Source organism: Lampetra planeri, chromosome 58 (assembly GCF_965212315.1).
Source record: "Lampetra planeri chromosome 58, kcLamPlan1.2.h2, whole genome shotgun sequence".
In the NCBI taxonomy this organism is placed as follows: Eukaryota; Metazoa; Chordata; class Hyperoartia; order Petromyzontiformes; family Petromyzontidae; genus Lampetra; species Lampetra planeri.
In genome coordinates, this window is record NC_136164.1 from 1534778 (window position 1) to 1554523 (window position 19746).

Genomic DNA, 19746 nt, shown 5'->3' on the forward strand with positions numbered 1-19746 from the left:
GGGAGCCAACCCCGAAGATAAAAGGAAGCTGCGGAGTGGTGTGCAGCTGGGGAGGAGACAGCCAGGAGGGCTGCGTGTTAGAGGCAGCGGTGTGGCTGCCAGGAGGAGCTGCGGAGAGAGAGAGAGAGAGCAAGAAGCTGTGAGAGCTGCGGAGGGAGAAGAGCAGCAGAGAGTACAGCCAAGGGGGGCTGTGTGAGAGAAACAGCAGCGGAGCTGCTGTTGTGGATCGGGCCGACATTGGAGTCAGCACCGTGGAGAAGCTACAGAGTAAAGACAGCCGTGTGGGTGTACAGCACGAACCGAATAATAAAGGACACTGAGCCAGACATCGTGGTCCAGTCGTTTATTACACAAGCAATCGTCATCAGGTGGGACAACCACAGCAAGAAAAAAACTGCTGAAGTAGGCGAGAGAGCCTACTAGCGCTAATCTCAGAGAGAATAAGATTGCTCCGATTTGAACTTGATAATTTACGCAAGATTCTCTTACAATCACACTTATAATTAACAGATAAAATGTGCACATCTGATTGAGACCATGTAGATAACGTAACAGTTTCTTCAGCTACTTCAATGTTAACCAAATGTAAAGTTAACTTGATTACTAAATTAAACCTCCTGTCAAAAAATAAACCAGAGCCACACGCTTAAAAGTTAGATGTTAACAAGATTGTCATCAATCATAGTAACATCCCAATTTCCGACAGCCTAAAATCGATACTAGCTAAAGGGTTGAATTTCGCAATCACCCCTAAACACATCCCAGTGGATGATATCATTGCCCAGGTCGATGTAGCCCTCAAAGGCTTGGGACACATCCCGGCAGACTTTGCTAGATCTGAAATCGCTGTTATCCTCAAAAACGCTAAGAAACCCATTAGCAATATCAGCAAGGACGAAGTTTTGAACTCTCTCAATTAAAAAACAGAGATGACATAGTCATCCTCTCAGCTGACAAGGGCAATGCCACTGTCATCATGGATAAAACCACTTACAACAACAAAACTCAGGACCTTCTTAATGATGGCAGCTATACCAAAATCAACAGAGATCCCACCAGCTGCCTAGTTACAAAAACAATATAATCACTAATTCGAATTCTCTTATCGATTCGACCAAGCAGCGCTCTCTAAAACCTTCGGCTGCTCGACCACCCAGATTTTATGGCCTTCCAAAGATCAACAAAGAAGGTACCCCGCCCCATCCTATTGTCTCCACCATTAACTTACCCACCTACAAACTGGCCCGATTTCTGTCTGAGACCCTGCTTCCTTTCACGGGTAAGACCACCTCAGCTATATTTAACTCAGCTCACTTGGTTTCTCTAATCAAGGACATCTCACTGTCTTCAGATTATTTACTTGTAAGGTTCGATGTAGTCTCCCTGTTCACCAAGGTACCTGTACCTGATACCATGGCAATAATTGAAAAATTGGTCCAACAGGGACTGAATCCAGATGTACCAACTTTGGTAAGACACAGCCTTACCAACACTTACTTCACCTAGAATGTTATATTCTACAAACAAAATGAGGGTACCCCAATGGGTTATCCCTTATCGCCAGTGGTAGCGAATGTTTTAATGGAGAAATTTGAGTCAGATGCCATCCAGACATCCACCCTACGTCCTTCCTTGTGGAAGATATACGTAGATGACACGTTTGTCATCTGGCCACATGGCCTTCCAGCTCTGAACCAATTTCTCAACCACATCAATTCCATACACCCATCTATCAAATTCACCTGGGAAGTGAAAAAGGATGGCAAGCTACCATTCCTGGATGTTTTGATCGACAAGAGACATGATGGCTCGTTGGGACACTCTGTCTACAGGAAAGCCACCCGCACGGATACCTATCTAAAGCCTGACTCCCACCACCATCCAGCCCATAAGAATTCCCTCATCAAAACACCACACCATAGGGCCCGTTGCATCTCCGACCAGCATCACCTAGCCAGTGAGTTGGAGCACGTACACCAAGCCCTCAGGATGAACGGATATTCTGACTGTACAATCCGCAAAGCTGTCTCCCTAGCCATGGGGAGACAACCATTTGAGGATCCAACCATTACCATCACTTTGCCATACATAGCAGGAGTTAACAAAAAGATTTCCAAAATCTTAAATAAACACAAGATCCAGGTTCGTTTCAACATAGTACACAAAATCCGTGATTTGATCCCATCTGTAAAGGATGTGATTCCTGATATGCAATACCCGGGTGTCTACAAACTGATCTGGGACTGCGGAAGCAGTTACATTGGGGAAACAAAATGACATGTCTCGGACCGCGTTCGCGAACACAAGACAGATCTGAAATACGGTAGGACCAATACCTCTGCTGTTGCTGATCATTGTCTTAACGCAGTGGGCTCACACGAAATTGCCTTTTCCAAGAAGAAGGTACTCTGCAAACCCACCGGCTATTACCAGAGATTTGTTCATGCAGCCATCCAGATATATAAATACAGACACAACTTCAACCGAGAAGATGGGTACAAACTGAGCAATCATGGGAAGGACGTTATTAACCAGGTAAAGTCTTAACTGACTGAGATGTTTCCATCCTACCTGCCTATGTCAGATGTTATTTCCGACTCTCTGTGTGTCTTTCTCTCTCTGTGCATCTCTCTTCGATCTCTACTCCAGTGACCCGGGTGCTGCCGCGGGGTCCACTTTCTTCCCGTGCCTCCCTCCCCCCTGCAGCTGATCTCTCCAGTGCTGCCGCGGTGGTCCACTTTACTCCAGTGACCCGAGTGCTTCTGTGGGGTCTACTTTCTGCCCCACCTACTCCCCCCCCCCCCTCCTCTCTCCCCCCATACTGCCGAGACCTATATAACCTCGTGCCACAGCAGATCTCTCGCCTACTTCAGCAATTTTTTCTTGCCGTGGTTATCCCACCTGATGACGATTGCTTGTGTTGCGATCGAAACGTCGTGATCTATTATTTTTCTACCTACGCGACTTTACCGAAAGAACCAAAGAGTATGGATTCCTGCAGTCACGAAAGCTTCAAATCATAATTAGCAATAGCAGTAATTATTGTAATTGTTGGTCTCGCGTTACGAGGGAGCCATAGCAGCGGCTATGGCGCCATGACGAGCGGCATCGTAAGCGTGCCTCTCATTGGTCAGAGGAGCCTCAACAACAGCAGCTGCTCTGATTGGATAAGACGTTTTTCCTCGTAGCTGGGCGCAACTATTTGTGATTTAAAATAGGGGGGACTGTAAGAGTATTCATTATCTTGATTTGAAGCTTTCGTGACTACAGGAATCCATACTCTTTGGTTATTTCTTTCGTGATTTATTTTATTTTATACCTAAGTGATTTTACCGAAAGAACCAAAGAGTATAGTATTCATTATTACAATTAAGTCACAAAACACGAATAGGGCTAGGATTAGCGGGACCTAGACCATTCTTAAAAATGAAATATTTGAATTTTTACGCGAGATGTCTGTGTAGAAAATTTCAGCTCATATTTAATGTGGCGCTGCACTCTGATGTTGTAAGAGAAAACATTTATTAAAAAGTATATTTAATGAAGTAGAACGTGTTGTCTATATTTATTTAATGTTGCGCATTTTGAAGTGACGTCACATTTCTCAACCCCCCCCCCCCCCCCCTTGTCACACATCGTCACAAATGTCTGACCCCCCCCCCCCCCCCAGGTGCGTGACGTAATTTATGGACGGGCCCATACTATACTCCACATGCCGCACCCCCCCCACCCCCGTCATTAATGTTCATGAGCGGGTGGATTTTTATAATCGCGTAGAGTGTACATATTTATTTTTTCCGCTCGACCTTCTGCGTGAATGTAAAAATCCACCCACTCATGAATATTAATGACGGGGGGTGCGGCATGTGGAGCGACCGAAAGCAGAAGAGAATAAACTATCAGAGCAGTGAATTTGAACAAATTGAAGGTCAGCTATACACAGTACTACAGTGACATGAAGTGATGTGTGTTATGACGTAGTTTCGTGCAAGAATCACTTCCATTAATATAGTACTACAGTGCAACGCAGTGAATTGTTTGATGACGTACTTTTGTTCAAGATTCACTGCAAATAAATTTACATAAGATACAATTATACTCTGCTCAATTATTTCGTAATTATTACAGCTTCCGTCCTAGGACGGGCAAACAAGCTAGTAACAGTATAACAGCATAGTCTTGATAATAAACATAGTAGGGCTGATATGTGGCCACTGTGGCAACCCTACCTACTCACAACTCTCCTGACACTCAACACTCGCTCACCACTCACCGTTTCGCCAGCACGGGCCTTCACTGTGACAGACGCAAGGGCGGAATGATGTGAGAAAGACATTGCGAAGGCTGTTTACGCACGTCTCGAATGGAAGGACCTTTGCTATTGATGCCCCCAGGGTCTGGAATGCTATTGCTAATAAACTGCAACTTGAATCACTACCTATGAGATCTTCACTCAAAACAGCTCTAGAGGAGTTGTTCACCCCTAGCTGCCACTGCTATTCAGTGGCCTAGAATCAAATGTTTCGCTCTGGATGACCGCTGCAAAGTATGATCTTGTGTTTTGATTTAGTGTGCTGATCTTTAAAGGTGCATTGAAACATTTGATACTCCTACTGATGCTCCTTCTGTTGTGGAGTGACTCATGCAGCTAGCTATGGCTACAGGGTTTGGTGGTACATTTTGTTATGCCGTTTATTGTGAAATTACGGTCACAGTTCCTATGATCACTGTTACATTGCTTTTATGGCTTTATTTTGGTGATTTCGAAAGTTTTTTGGTTTGGCCATGTTTGTTTGTTGTAGTACGGAGTTAAACTGATGGCTTTAATCTAAGTTGTCTTGTGGTTGTTGTTGTTTGACTTGCATCCCACTGGGATTTTTGCACGCAGCGTTGGTGTACGATGCTTTTTCTGGAAGATGTTGCTGTTTTTTCCTGGATTTTTGTGTTTGCGCATAGTCACTTTAAGATGATTTCTTGTTTTGGTTTTTGTTTGTTGCGGTTGCCCCCGATTCAAGAGCCGAATGGCTCACAGGGCTATACGAAATAAATCAAACTGAAATAAATGAAATGAAACTGACCAGACCTCTCCTAGCAACACAGGCGATATGAACTCCATGGCATATACCACCAGCATGGGATCTACAGTGTATCTGCTGTCGAGCAAAACACAGCTGCGCATTGCAAATGTTCGTGCAAACTGCATGACTGCGGTGGAGAGATTGGTGCAGACCGTGAAGTGAGCTACCATACACGGCACTGCTCACACTCACCTTGAGAACAGATTCACACACACACACGTATTGATGTCAATGCTGACGCTTACTAGACGGGTTCCGTAATATACTGTCTCTACAAACATCTTGACGGATCTTGAATCGAGTCTCGCTCAAAAGTCTCGCTCAAACACACACAAGCTGGCATGCACTCGCGCTGTTCTGAGACTTGTTTTGACTGCCGCTCTGGAATCCACTTCCACATTCCACAAAAAGGGTCAGACCCACCCACAGTGTTTACACCTGCACGCACGGTGTTTACACCTGCACGCACGGTGTTTACACCTGCACACACGGTGTTTACACCTGCAGGCAGAGCAAAAGCAACACAAGCGTAGTGATTAGTAAGAAAGTGGCACGCAAAACAAGACAGATATGATACGTGTATGCACTCCCAGAGGGTCGTTTGGCTGATGGGATGTGTAAACATACTTTTATTTTTATAATGAGGGAAGATATGGGTCGCAGGCGAAATGTCAACTTATGTATACGTTCTTAACGAGTAGTTATCTCCCATCTTGAATCATAAGAATAACACTATATAACACGATTTTTGTTCTTGGTTAGTAAGTGTTATTTTCTAATTGCTTATGCCTCAATAGTATAACAAATGGTTATTATTCCGCCCAAACTTCGCTTTTGTGAGCAGGACTTTACGTGAAGGAATGACTCAAATGCGCACGTTTTCTCATTTTAAATAGGTAAATTTCAAAATATCACTGTCCTGGTCACAAAAGCAAAGTCTGTGCGGAAATAACCATTTTCTATACTTTTGAGGCATAAGCAATTAGAAAATAACACTACCCAGGAACAAAATAGTTTTTTTTGTTACACAGTGTCATTTACACATTGCAATGCAATTACTTTTGTAGTGACTTGTAACGTCACTACTGTGGGCACACACACACACACGTGTTTGACGTCACTATGAGGGGGGAGCGTCACTACACACACACATGACGTCATCCCGTCTGGAGGCAGGAATGACGCCACGGCCGGTTCAGGGGATCTGGAAGCTGTGGGTGAGTGCCGCGGGGGTTGCGTGAGGCCGTGGCCCTCTGAGTGAACCCGGCTGGACACGTGACCGGATCAAGGCGGGGGCCGGGAACCCCGGGGGCACCTTGGGGGCCACGTGGACAGAAGAGGAGCTTCTCGAGAGTTCTCGAAGGTAGGCGTGGCCGGGGTGTGGCCTGGACACGCCGAAGCGCATATAAGCGGCCTCCGCACCGGTTTCGAGGCTGCTCATGTCAAGGAAAAAGATGTCTCGTGAAGACACCTCGTGAATAAGAGTCAAGCCTCAAGTCAGCATGGCCAATCAGTAGCCCTCCTGGCTTGGTCACGCTCGTTTTATCCGAGAGTCAGTGTTAGTGCGTGATGGTGTGTGTTCGCGAGAATAGGCCGGTGGTCACCACCCAATGTTAAGTGTTGCGTTGTGTTAACAATAAACAGTGTTATCTCCCAAGCAGTTGTGGGTGCGCCTAATTCGAGCCCATTTCAGATGTGTGTGTGTGTAGAGTTTGTATGGGGACAAGTTCGGGTTGAGTGTGAGGGTCACGCAATGGACAAGGAACACGCCAATCGAGGTGATAAAAATAAAAATTTCCATCTCGGTGTGTGTGCAAATACGTTTTCCACGTATGTATATATACATGTGTTCCGTGTGTGTATAAATACGTGTTCAATGTGTGTGTAAACGTGTTCCCTGTATGTGTGGTCCAAGTGACACAGCAATAATTCCTTAGCACGTCACGTGAAACGTGTTTAACAATCACCGGGCGAGTGCGACGTGGAATGAGTTAATTTGTAATTTATTAGGAGTAAATTGGCAAATACAGAAAGACTAGCGTGGTTGATCGTTAACAGCTCTTGCCTCTACATTTGTAGGCTATACAGGGGATATTTTTCTTTCTTACACGAGTGTGTGTGTGTGTTTGGTGCATGCACGCACATGTGTACACGACCGCACAAATGACCGACTTTCTGTCGAAATCTAAATTCAACCCTCTACAAATTTACCCATTGTATTCCCCTTTTCTTAATACAAAATTTGGATTCTGAGCAAAGTTCGGGTAGAACCTGTCATTGGAATTAATCGCAGGCTGCGGTGCCTGCACAGGCAGATCCATCACTTTCAGCCACACGATGGAGGCCGACTCGTCGAGCATCTTAGCCTTGACTTTGAGTGCGGTCGAGGAGCACTCGGCCGTCAAATCCGACCCTCGTGCCATGGACTTCACGAACGTCGTTCCTTCGTTCTTCGAATCTCGTTTCATCATCTCGTCGTAGAGCCTTGCCGGTGTGTTCTCAGGCACCCAGTTCTGCAAGGAAATCGCGAACTGCCTACTGAAGGCCATTGTGAAAGGGTTGCTGAACATCAGGCACAGGCATTTATCGGAATCCTTGATGCGGTAGATGAGTATACCGGTGCAGCCAAAGAAGCCGGTCTTCATCTTGCGGAATCCGCACGCCCGTTTTTCGTTCGGGAAAATCTCGCTGGGGATGCTGTACTCCACCGTGCCGCTTTCCATGTACCATCTGTGGAGAATGTGGTTCATTCATTAAATGTGGCTGCATTATATATGCAGTCCTCGACTTATGAACGCCCGACTTACGAACGCCCGTATATTAAAAACAATCTACTTTGATTTGTGTGTGTGTGCACGTGCACGTGTGTGTGTGAAAGTGAGTGCATGCATGGTTCGTCGACTAAGTGTTTTGGGGCGCCGCCCCACCAAGCAGCTGGAGATGAGAAATAACTTTTCTAATAAAAAAAACTTTTCTATAAATTCTTTTGTTGTTTATTTTTTTGAATGTAATGGTTCTTTCGACGTGAATTGCCTAAAGAGGAAAACATTTTAAGTTCATATTAGAAACGGCTGCAACACAGTCTTATTTGTGCCTCGGGGAGGTCTCGGGGCGGCTGTGAATGCGTCCGAGTGAGAGATTTCCCCTAATGAATTGCGATTAGCTTCGCATTTTAGCCACGCCGTTTGATACCCATTCAGGGCGGTGAAAAAGGCGCCCATGGCTGTAATGACGAGGTCACAACGCAAGGTTGCACTGTGCAAATATAGAAGGTCACGGCCTACACGCTCTTGGAGTAACAACAGCAATGTGTAGTCGAATGTCAGAATAGGCATAGTCCATTAGAACATGTAGTCGGTGTAAAATTATGTTACGGTTGCCACAGATAACAGTGAGATAAACAGTGACCACACAACGACACAAGCTCTCATGAAAGTGAAGTAAATAGTGAGGCCTTTGTACATTGTATTAACGTCGTCAGTGAATGCAGATCAAAGCTTTTTCTGTCGGTGGGTGTACGACGGTATGTGGCTGTTAATGTATAGTATGCGGTGTTTTGGTTGAGTCCTGTCACCTGATCATTAATTGTTGTTTAGGCTTTGGGCAGTGTCAAACGGGTTGTGTAGTGTTGATTTGAGGGTCATGGGGGGCAGCATTTGAGTACTTTGTTGTTTTGTTTCGTATTTATAAATTATTGCAGCTGGTAGATAACGCAGTTATATTACTTTTACGGGAAGACCAATAACATGACGAGGTTTTCTTAATTAGAACACCATCTTTTCAGAGGTCACTCACAACAGCCCCACCTCGTCGAAATGTCATGAGCCGCAACTGAGTGAGTGTGTGGGGTGCGGTAGTGTTGCAGTTTGCACTGCGTTACGAAAGCAGTGACCCGAATTTTTTTTCTCTCACGACCAACACCAGTACAGTACCTGGTGTGCTGTGCGAACATCACCATTGGGTAAACAAAGGCGGCCAGGCGTGGTGTTGTGCCGTAGCACTTATACAGAAGGACCTCGCCAAACGGGCGGGGGTTACATTCCTGAAACATTCCGTGTTGGGCAAAACCGCGTTCAACAAACAATAAACCTCCGAGGTAAAACTAGGGTTGCGTTTTCCTGGGTCCGAAATGATCACCCCCTGCCTCTTCGTTTGACGAATTATATAAGACTACCGCGCTTGTTATTGTACTAAATAATGCTGAGTCGCTCTCCAGTTCTTGTGTGTGTGTACACTATTTTTAAATGTCACGTCAACACAAAACCCCCGTCTCCATTCCTCTTCCTGCACGTTGGAACTGCATGCTCAAGCTCTCTCCGAACACTGTCAATTAAACGTTGATGGTTCGCCATCTAGGCGTCCGTGTATGACTCAGGCCCTCAACGAGCAAGACCGTTAGTTGCACGCAGCAATGTGGTGGACAATTTGCATTAAGCCGTTTGCGCGTGTTGAGTGCTTTACATTGTCGCACACGTACACAGATGTACACAACAATACACACAAAAAACCACGGTCAATTAATCGTTCTCACTGTCGATTCATTTACGCGTTCAAACGGACGCAGCACTCTCGTCAAACCACGTCCCGCTGAAACATCACCCCCGCGTTAAAGAAAACAGACCTCAATAGGTAACGCATGTTCAATAGGCCCACGCTGGGCAACGCTTTCTTCTATATAAATTGTATATGTAATATATATAGTCTCCGTATATTTGTTTTCTGTCATACCCCCCCCCCCCACATCTGTTATTCACAGCAGCAGACACCGACCGCCCGCTTGGACAACGAATAACAACAACCACCGCCATACGCCACTAAGTGGCGGTGATGTCACCACGGCGCATGTGCTAAGGGCTAAGGCTATGCGCACTTTAAAGCCACGTGAAGGGGTCGACACGCCCGCTCGCAAGGAGAGGTTCACGAGAAAGACCCAGGTGCCGTGGGTTGACTGACTGAGATAGCATTTCACCACGACTCACACGGGCGCATGCAGCATGCGGCTGGAGAAGTTTGAGATCTCCACAGCCACCTTGCAGCTTGTGGGAGTCCCAGCGATGACGGCCTCCACGTCCACCCCCTTGCACTCCAACGTCCCGGTTCCTGCCATCTGGGTTCCTGCTAGAGCAAAATAGCAACGAATAAAATGTTGGGTTTGGATGGAATACGCCTAGATCACGAATATAATTTGTCTCCACTCTCTCTACGTCAGTAGAAGAACAAGTGAAGTAATGGCTGAATGGTGGTATAGTATGTCTTAAAACTATGTGCACTTCGAGGCCACGTAAAGTGTCGAAGGCTCACTGGCAGGAGGTCAGGGAACAGACCAAGGTGTCATGGGTTGACTGACTGAGATGACTGGCAAATGCACCAACCATACCAAATTTCTGTGTTTTTGTAGCCTGGTGTTCTGCTCGTTATGAGCGTCACTCCTTAGTCCTGCCTATTGTTGGAGGATTAATGCCTCCAACTGCACAGAAGCGTCCTTTTCGGGCTTCATCATCCACAGAAACCGATCTAGACACTGCTCGTACCGGTCATCGGCAAGTCCACTCAGCTCCACATCCTCCTGTACCACGTAAACCCATCTCATTTCTAAGTGCGTCGAGCCTGGCACAGGCGCCGTCGTGACGTCACCCCAACTCATTGGCGAACGGTGGTTATTATTATTGTTGTTTTAAAACCCATTCAGTTGATATTGAAACTGTGAAATTAAAGATATCTCACCTGGCAGTGACGCTGTCTTGAATGTGTGCTCTTGGTCCGTGGGGTTATGCGCATTGGAGGGCTCTCCAACGACGCATTAAAGGCGACCTCACATCTCGCCCACGCGCTTCCTTGTCCCGGATTGGCCGACGGGAGAGGCGAGTCACTTGTGCAGGTATTGTGGGGGCCCTGTGTGGGTACACGCACACACAGAATATGTGTAACAAGACACACGCGTGCGTCTTTATCTTGCTGACACACCCTGAGTGGAAATATGTGAGAAAAAAGCGTAAAAGGTCATCACATTCCTCCAGACTAAATAAAGATTCTGTTTTTGAACAGTTGTCCATCATTATCATGAACACCATCATCATGATAATCCACGGTCTATCCACTGCTGGATAAAGCCCCCCTCCCCAAAGACAAATATCCCAAGTATAGTCATAAGAGACTGTTGGGGCAAGGGCTGTTAGCAAGCACCTATGAAGGCCAGAATGGGACACGAGGGTGAGTGGCCAGCACCACGCCCGACCGCCTTTGTCTCCCTAGTGGCAATGTTTACACACCGCACCAGGTACTAATAAAATAAATAAAACGCCCAGCACATTCGTTCACTATATCACCACTGTGCGTGGCCTTTAAAGGAAACTTAAATGTGATGTTTCAGGCAATGGCACTTCTCTATAGCACCTACATTGCCTAATATGTCTCCTTTCATGTGTTTCTCCATTTAAGCTCTCCGAGTGTTATGGCCGGGCTCGTTGGGTCGTTGTGGTGCAGCATTCTGCCACATGCCGGCCAATTCCCACCACTCCCGAGCGCTTAATAAATAAGACAAGGGGCTGTTAATCGCCACATTTGATCTCTTAAATAGCCTTAGAACTACTAGACATCGCTAGCTCATGTATAAGACACAAAATATTCTCAACTATTTTAAAAGGAAGATCCATGGTGCGTGGGAACAGCAACAAAACATACTGAAAAAGTTAATATTGAGGAAAACGAGGAGAAAGTGCTTAAGGAATATTGCAAAAGTCACAAATGAGGGAGTTAATGGTCACAAATAAAACGTACACGAGTCAAAAAGCAGCGAAAATATGTGAAATGTTAAGTTCAGGTGCACTCAAGTTCTATGATTCAGTATAACAGTGACACAAAGACAATTAGATTGGAAAAGACAGTGAAAACACGTCAGAGCAAGAGGCTCCAGAAGAAGTAAGGTACAGGTGCAAGTACATGAACACCTGGGTATACCAACACCTGGGTGCATTATAACCTGGGTACATCAACACCTGGGTACATCATCACCTGGGTACATCAAGACCTGGGTACATCAACACCTGGGTACATCAACACCTGGGTGCATCAAAACCTGGGTGCATCATCACCTGGGTACACCAACACCTGATACACCAACACCTGGGTACATCAACACCTGGGTACACCAACACCTGGGTACATAATAATCTGGGTACATCAACACCTGGGTACATCAACACCTGGGTGCATCATCACCTGGGTACATCAACATCTGGGTACATCAACACCTGGGTACATCATCACCTGGGTACACCAACACCTGGGTACATCATCACCTGGGTTCATCATCACCTGGGTTCATCAACACCTGGGTACATCAACACCTGGGTGCATCATCACCTGGGTACATCAACATCTGGGTACATCAACACCTGGGTACATCTGCACCTGGGTACACCAACACCTGGGTACATCATCACCTGGGTTCATCATCACCTGGGTTCATCAACACCTGGGTACATCAACAACTGGGTACATCACCACCTATGTTCATCATCACCTGGGTACATCAGCACCTGGGTACATCAAAACCTGGGCACATAAACACCTGGGTACATCAACACCTGGCTACATCAACACCTGGGTACATCATCACCTGGGTACATTACCACCTGGGTACATCATCACCTGGGTTCATCATCGCCTGGGTACATCAACACCTGTGTACATCATCGCCTGGGTACATCAACACCTGGTTACATCAACACCTGGGTACATCAACACCTGGGTACATAAACACCTGGGTACACCAACACCTGGGCACATCAACACCTGGGTACACCAAAACCTGGGCACATCAACACCTGGGTACATCAACACCTGGGTACATCAACACCTGGGAATATCAACACCTGGGTACACCAACACCTGGGCACATCAACACCTGGGTACATCACCACCTGGGTACATCAACACCTGGGTACATAATCGCCTGGGTACATCATCGCCTGGGTACATCAACACCTGGGTACACCAACACCTGGGTACATCAACACCTGGGTACATCATCATCTGGGTACATCACCACCTGGGTACATCAACACCTGGGTACATCATCACCTGGGTACATCATCACCTGTGTACATCAACACCTGGGTACATCACCAACTGGGTACATCAACATCTGTGTACATCAACACCTGGGTACATCACCAACTGGGTACATCAACATCTGGGTACATCAACACCTGTGTACACCAACACCTGGGTACATCAACACTTGGGTACATCATCATCTGGGTACATCATCACCTGGGTACATCATCGCCCGGGTACATCAACACCTGGGTACATCACCACCTGTGTACATCATCACCTGGGTACATCATCACCTGGGTACTTCAGCACCTGGGTACATCAACACCTCGGCACATCAACACCTGGGTACATCAACACCTGGGTACATAAACACCTGGGTACATCATCACCTGGGTACATCAACACCTGGGTACATCATCACCTGGGTTCATCATCACCTGGGTTCATCAACACCTGGGTACATCAACACCTTGGTACATCATCACCTGGGTACATCAACACCTGGGTACACCAACACCTGGGGACATCAACACCTGGGTACATCAACACCTGTGTACATCATCGCCTGGGTACTACAACACCTGGGTACATCAACACCTGGGTACATCAACACCTGGGCACATCAACACCTGGGTACATCAACACCTGGGTACATCAACACCTGGGTACATCAACACCTCTGTGCATCAACACCTGGGTACATCAACACATGGGTACATCAACACCTGCGTACATCATCACCTGGGTTCATCATCACCTGGGTTCATCAACACCTGGGTACATCAACACCTTGGTACATCATCACCTGGGTACATCAACACCTGGGTACACCAACACCTGTGTACATCAACGCCTGGGTACAACAACACCTGGGTACATCAACACCTGGGTACACCAACACCTGGGTACATCAACACTTGGGTACTACATCACCTGGGTACATCATCGCCTGGGTACATCAACACCTGGGTACATCATCACCTGGGTACATCATCACCTGGGTACATCACCACCTGGGTACATCAACACCTGGATACATCATCACCTGGGTACATCATCATCTGTGTACATCAACACCTGTGTACATCACCACCTGGGTACATCAACACCTGGGTACATCAATACCTGTGTACACCAACACCTGGGTACATCAACACTTGGGTACATCATCACCTGGGTACATCATCGCCCGGGTACATCATCGCCTGGGTACATCAACACCTGGGTACATCACCACCTGGGTACATCAACACCTGGGTACATCATTACCTGGGTACATCATAACCTGTGTACATCAACACCTGGGTACATCAGCACCTGGGTACATCAACACCTGGGTATATCAACACCTGGGTACACCAACGCCTGGGTACATCATCACCTGGGTACATCAACACCTGGGTACATCATCACCTGGGCACATCAACACCTGGGTACATCATCACCTGGATACATCACCACCTGGGTACATCAACACCTGGGTACATTATCACCTGGGTACATCAAGACCTGGGTACATCACCACCTGGGTACATCATCACCTGGGATCATCATCGCCTGGGTACATCAACACCTGTGTACATCATCGCCTGGGTACATCATCACCTGGGTACATCACCACCTGGGTACATCATCACCTGGGTTCATCATCGCCTGGGTACATCAACACCTGTGTACATCAACACCTGGGTACATCAACACCTGGGTACATCAACACCTGGGTACATCAACATCTGGGTACACCAACACCTGGGCACATCAACACCTGGGTACACCAACACCTGGGCACATCAACACCTGGGTACATCAACACCTGGGTACATCAACACCTGGTATATCAACACCTGGGTACACCAACACCTGGGCACATCAACACCTGGGTACATCACCACCTGGGTACATCAACACCTGGGTACATCATCGCCTTCGTACATCATCGCCTGGGTAAATCAACACCTGGGTACACCAACACCTGGGTACATCAACACCTGGGTACATCATCACCTGGGTACATCACCACCTGGGTGCATCAACACCTGGGTACATCATCGACTGGGTACATCATCACCTGTGTACATCAACACCTGGGTACATCACCACCTGGGTACATCAACATCTGGGTACATCAACACCTGTGTACACCAACACCCGGGAACATCAACACTTGGGCACATCATCATCTGGGTACATCATCACCTGGGTACATCATCGCCCGGGTACATCAACACCTGGGTACATCACCACCTGTGTACATCATCACCTGGGTACATCATCGCCTGGGTACATCAACACCTGTGTACATCATCGCCTGGGTACATCATCACCTGGGTACATCACCACCTGGGTACATCATTACCTGGGTTCATCATCGCCTGGGTACATCAACACCTGTGTACATCATCGCCTGGGTACATCAACACCTGGGTACATCAACACCTGGGTACATCAACACTTGGGTACACCAACACCTGGGCACATCAACACCTGGGTACACCAACACCTGGGCACATCAACACCTGGGTACATCAACACCTGGGTACATCAACACCTGGGTATATCAACACCTGGGTACACCAACACCTGGGCACATCAACACCTGGGTACATCACCACCTGGGTACATCAACACCTGGGTACATCATCGCCTGGGTACATCATCGCCTGGGTACATCAACACCTGGGTACACCAACACCTGGGTACATCAACACCTGGGTACATCATCACCTGGGTACATCAATACCTGGGTACATCAACATCTGGGTACATCATCACCTGGGTACATCATCATCTGTGTACATCAACACCTGTGTACATCACCACCTGGGTACATCAACACCTGGGTACATCAACACCTGTGTACACCAACACCTGGGTACATCAACACTTGGGTACATCATCACCTGGGTACATCATCGCCCGGGTACATCATCGCCTGGGTACATCAACACCTGGGTACATCACCACCTGGGTACATCAACACCTGAGTACATCATTACCTGGGTACATCATAACCTGTGTACATCAACACCTGGGTACATCAGCACCTGGGTACATCAACACCTGGGTATATCAACACCTGGGTACACCAACACCTGGGTACATCATCACCTGGGTACATCAACACCTGGGTACATCATCACCTGGGCACATCAACACCTGGGTACATCATCACCTGGATACATCACCACCTGGGTACATCAACACCTGGGTACATCATCACCTGGGTACATCAAGACCTGGGTACATCACCACCTGGGTACATCATCACCTGGGATCATCATCGCCTGGGTACATCAACACCTGTGTACATCATCGCCTGGGTACATCATCACCTGGGTACATCACCACCTGCGTACATCATCACCTGGGTTCATCATCGCCTGGGTACATCAACACCTGGGTGCATCATCACCTGGGTTCATCATCGCCTGGGTACATCATCACCTGGGTACATCATCGCCTGGGTACATCATCAACTGGGTTCATCATCGCCTGGGTACATCATCACCTGGGTACATCAACACCTGGGTACATCAACACCTGGGTACATCAACATCTGGGTACACCAACACCTGGGCACATCAACACCTGGGTACATCAACACCTGGGTACATCAACACCTGGGTATATCAACACCTGGATACACCAACACCTGGGCACATCAACACCTGGGTACATCACCACCTGGGTACATCAACACCTGGGTACATCATCGCCTGGGTACATCATCGCCTGGGTACATCAACACCTGGGTACACCAACACCTGGGTACATCAACACCTGGGTACATCATCACCTGGGTACATCACCACCTGGGTACATCAACACCTGGGTACATCATCGACTGGGTACATCATCACCTGTGTACATCAACACCTGGGTACATCACCACCTGGGTACATCAACATCTGGGTACATCAACACCTGTGTACACCAACACCTGGGTACATCAACACTTGGGTACATTATCATCTGGGTACATCATCACCTGGGTACATCATCGCCCGGGTACATCAACACCTGGGTACATCACCACCTGTGTACATCATCACCTGGGTACATCATCGCCTGGGTACATCAACACCTGTGTACATCATCGCCTGGGTACATCATCACCTGGGTACATCACCAACTGGGTACATCATTAGCTGGGTTCATCATCGCCTGGGTACATCAACACCTGTGTACATCATCGCCTGGGTACATCAACACCTGGGTACATCAACACCTGGGTACATCAACACCTGGGTATACCAACACCTGGGCACATCAACACCTGGGTACACCAACACCTGGGCACATCAACACCTGGGTACATCAACACCTGGGTACATCACCACCTGTGTACATCATCACCTGGGTACATCATCGCCTGGGTACATCAACACCTGTGTACATCATCGCCTGGGTACATCATCACCTGGGTACATCACCACCTGGGTACATCATTACCTGGGTTCATCATCGCCTGGGTACATCAACACCTGTGTACATCATCGCCTGGGTAAATCAACACCTGGGTACATCAACACCTGGGTACATCAACACCTGGGTACACCAACACCTGGGCACATCAACACCTGGGTACACCAACACCTGGGTACATCAACACCTGGGTATATCAACACCTGGGTACACCAACACCTGGGCACATCAACACCTGGGTACATCACCACCTGGGTACATCAACACCTGGGTACATCATCGCCTAGGTACATCATCGCCTGGGTACATCAACACCTGGGTACACCAACACCTGGGTACATCATCACCTGGGTTCATCAACACCTGGGTACATCAACACCTTGGTACATCATCACCTGGGTACATCAACACCTGGGTACACCAACACCTGTGTACATCAACGCCTGGGTACAACAACACCTGGGTACATCAACACCTGGGTACACCAACACCTGGGTACATCAACACTTGGGTACTACATCACCTGGGTACATCATCGCCTGGGTACATCAACACCTGGGTACATCATCACCTGGGTACATCATCACCTGGGTACATCACCACCTGGGTACATCAACACCTGGATACATCATCACCTGGGTACATCATCATCTGTGTACATCAACACCTGTGTACATCACCACCTGGGTACATCAACACCTGGGTACATCAATACCTGTGTACACCAACACCTGGGTACATCAACACTTGGGTACATCATCACCTGGGTACATCATCGCCCGGGTACATCATCGCCTGGGTACATCAACACCTGGGTACATCACCACCTGGGTACATCAACACCTGGGTACATCATTACCTGGGTACATCATAACCTGTGTACATCAACACCTGGGTACATCAGCACCTGGGTACATCAACACCTGGGTATATCAACACCTGGGTACACCAACGCCTGGGTACATCATCACCTGGGTACATCAACACCTGGGTACATCATCACCTGGGCACATCAACACCTGGGTACATCATCACCTGGATACATCACCACCTGGGTACATCAACACCTGGGTACATTATCACCTGGGTACATCAAGACCTGGGTACATCACCACCTGTGTACATCATCACCTGGGTACATCATCGCCTGGGTACATCAACACCTGTGTACATCATCGCCTGGGTACATCATCACCTGGGTACATCACCAACTGGGTACATCATTAGCTGGGTTCATCATCGCCTGGGTACATCAACACCTGTGTACATCATCGCCTGGGTACATCAACACCTGGGTACATCAACACCTGGGTACATCAACACCTGGGTATACCAACACCTGGGCACATCAACACCTGGGTACACCAACACCTGGGCACATCAACACCTGGGTACATCAACACCTGGGTACATCACCACCTGTGTACATCATCACCTGGGTACATCATCGCCTGGGTACATCAACACCTGTGTACATCATCGCCTGGGTACATCATCACCTGGGTACATCACCACCTGGGTACATCATTACCTGGGTTCATCATCGCCTGGGTACATCAACACCTGTGTACATCATCGCCTGGGTAAATCAACACCTGGGTACATCAACACCTGGGTACATCAACACCTGGGTACACCAACACCTGGGCACATCAACACCTGGGTACACCAACACCTGGGTACATCAACACCTGGGTATATCAACACCTGGGTACACCAACACCTGGGCACATCAACACCTGGGTACATCACCACCTGGGTACATCAACACCTGGGTACATCATCGCCTAGGTACATCATCGCCTGGGTACATCAACACCTGGGTACACCAACACCTGGGTACATCATCACCTGGGTTCATCAACACCTGGGTACATCAACACCTTGGTACATCATCACCTGGGTACATCAACACCTGGGTACACCAACACCTGTGTACATCAACGCCTGGGTACAACAACACCTGGGTACATCAACACCTGGGTACACCAACACCTGGGTACATCAACACTTGGGTACTACATCACCTGGGTACATCATCGCCTGGGTACATCAACACCTGGGTACATCATCACCTGGGTACATCATCACCTGGGTACATCACCACCTGGGTACATCAACACCTGGATACATCATCACCTGGGTACATCATCATCTGTGTACATCAACACCTGTGTACATC

General features: G+C 47.8%; 1 protein-coding gene across 2 annotated transcripts; it reads right to left on the minus strand.

Annotated features, from left to right (window-relative positions):
• Positions 1 to 7064: 7064 nt before the first annotated feature.
• LOC144735949 (uncharacterized) lies at positions 7065 to 11003 on the minus strand. Of its 2 annotated transcripts, none has more exons than XM_078618544.1 (3): positions 10803 to 11003; positions 10058 to 10193; positions 7065 to 7808 (listed from the first exon to the last, which is right to left on the minus strand). In XM_078618544.1, the coding sequence occupies exons 2-3, from the start codon at positions 10183 to 10185 to the stop codon at positions 7286 to 7288; spliced, it is 651 nt and encodes a 216-aa protein (XP_078474670.1). In that variant the 5' UTR covers positions 10186 to 10193; positions 10803 to 11003; the 3' UTR covers positions 7065 to 7285. The 2 variants fall into 2 exon arrangements, with proteins under 2 accessions (XP_078474670.1, XP_078474671.1); XM_078618545.1 differs by having other exon boundaries at positions 10058 to 10196; positions 10803 to 10920.
• Between the last annotated feature and the right edge of the window lie 8743 nt (positions 11004 to 19746).

What these genes read in the sequence shown, in the direction of transcription:
- LOC144735949 (XM_078618544.1), bottom strand. Translation starts at nt 10,185, where the DNA reads ATGGCAGGAACCGGGACGTTGGAGTGCAAGGGGGTGGACGTGGAGGCC. An exon ending in CGCATGCTGCATGCGCCCGT is followed by an intron (nt 7,809 to 10,057) that starts GTGAGTCGTGGT and finishes CATTCTCCACAG; the next exon opens with ATGGTACATGGAAAGCGGCA.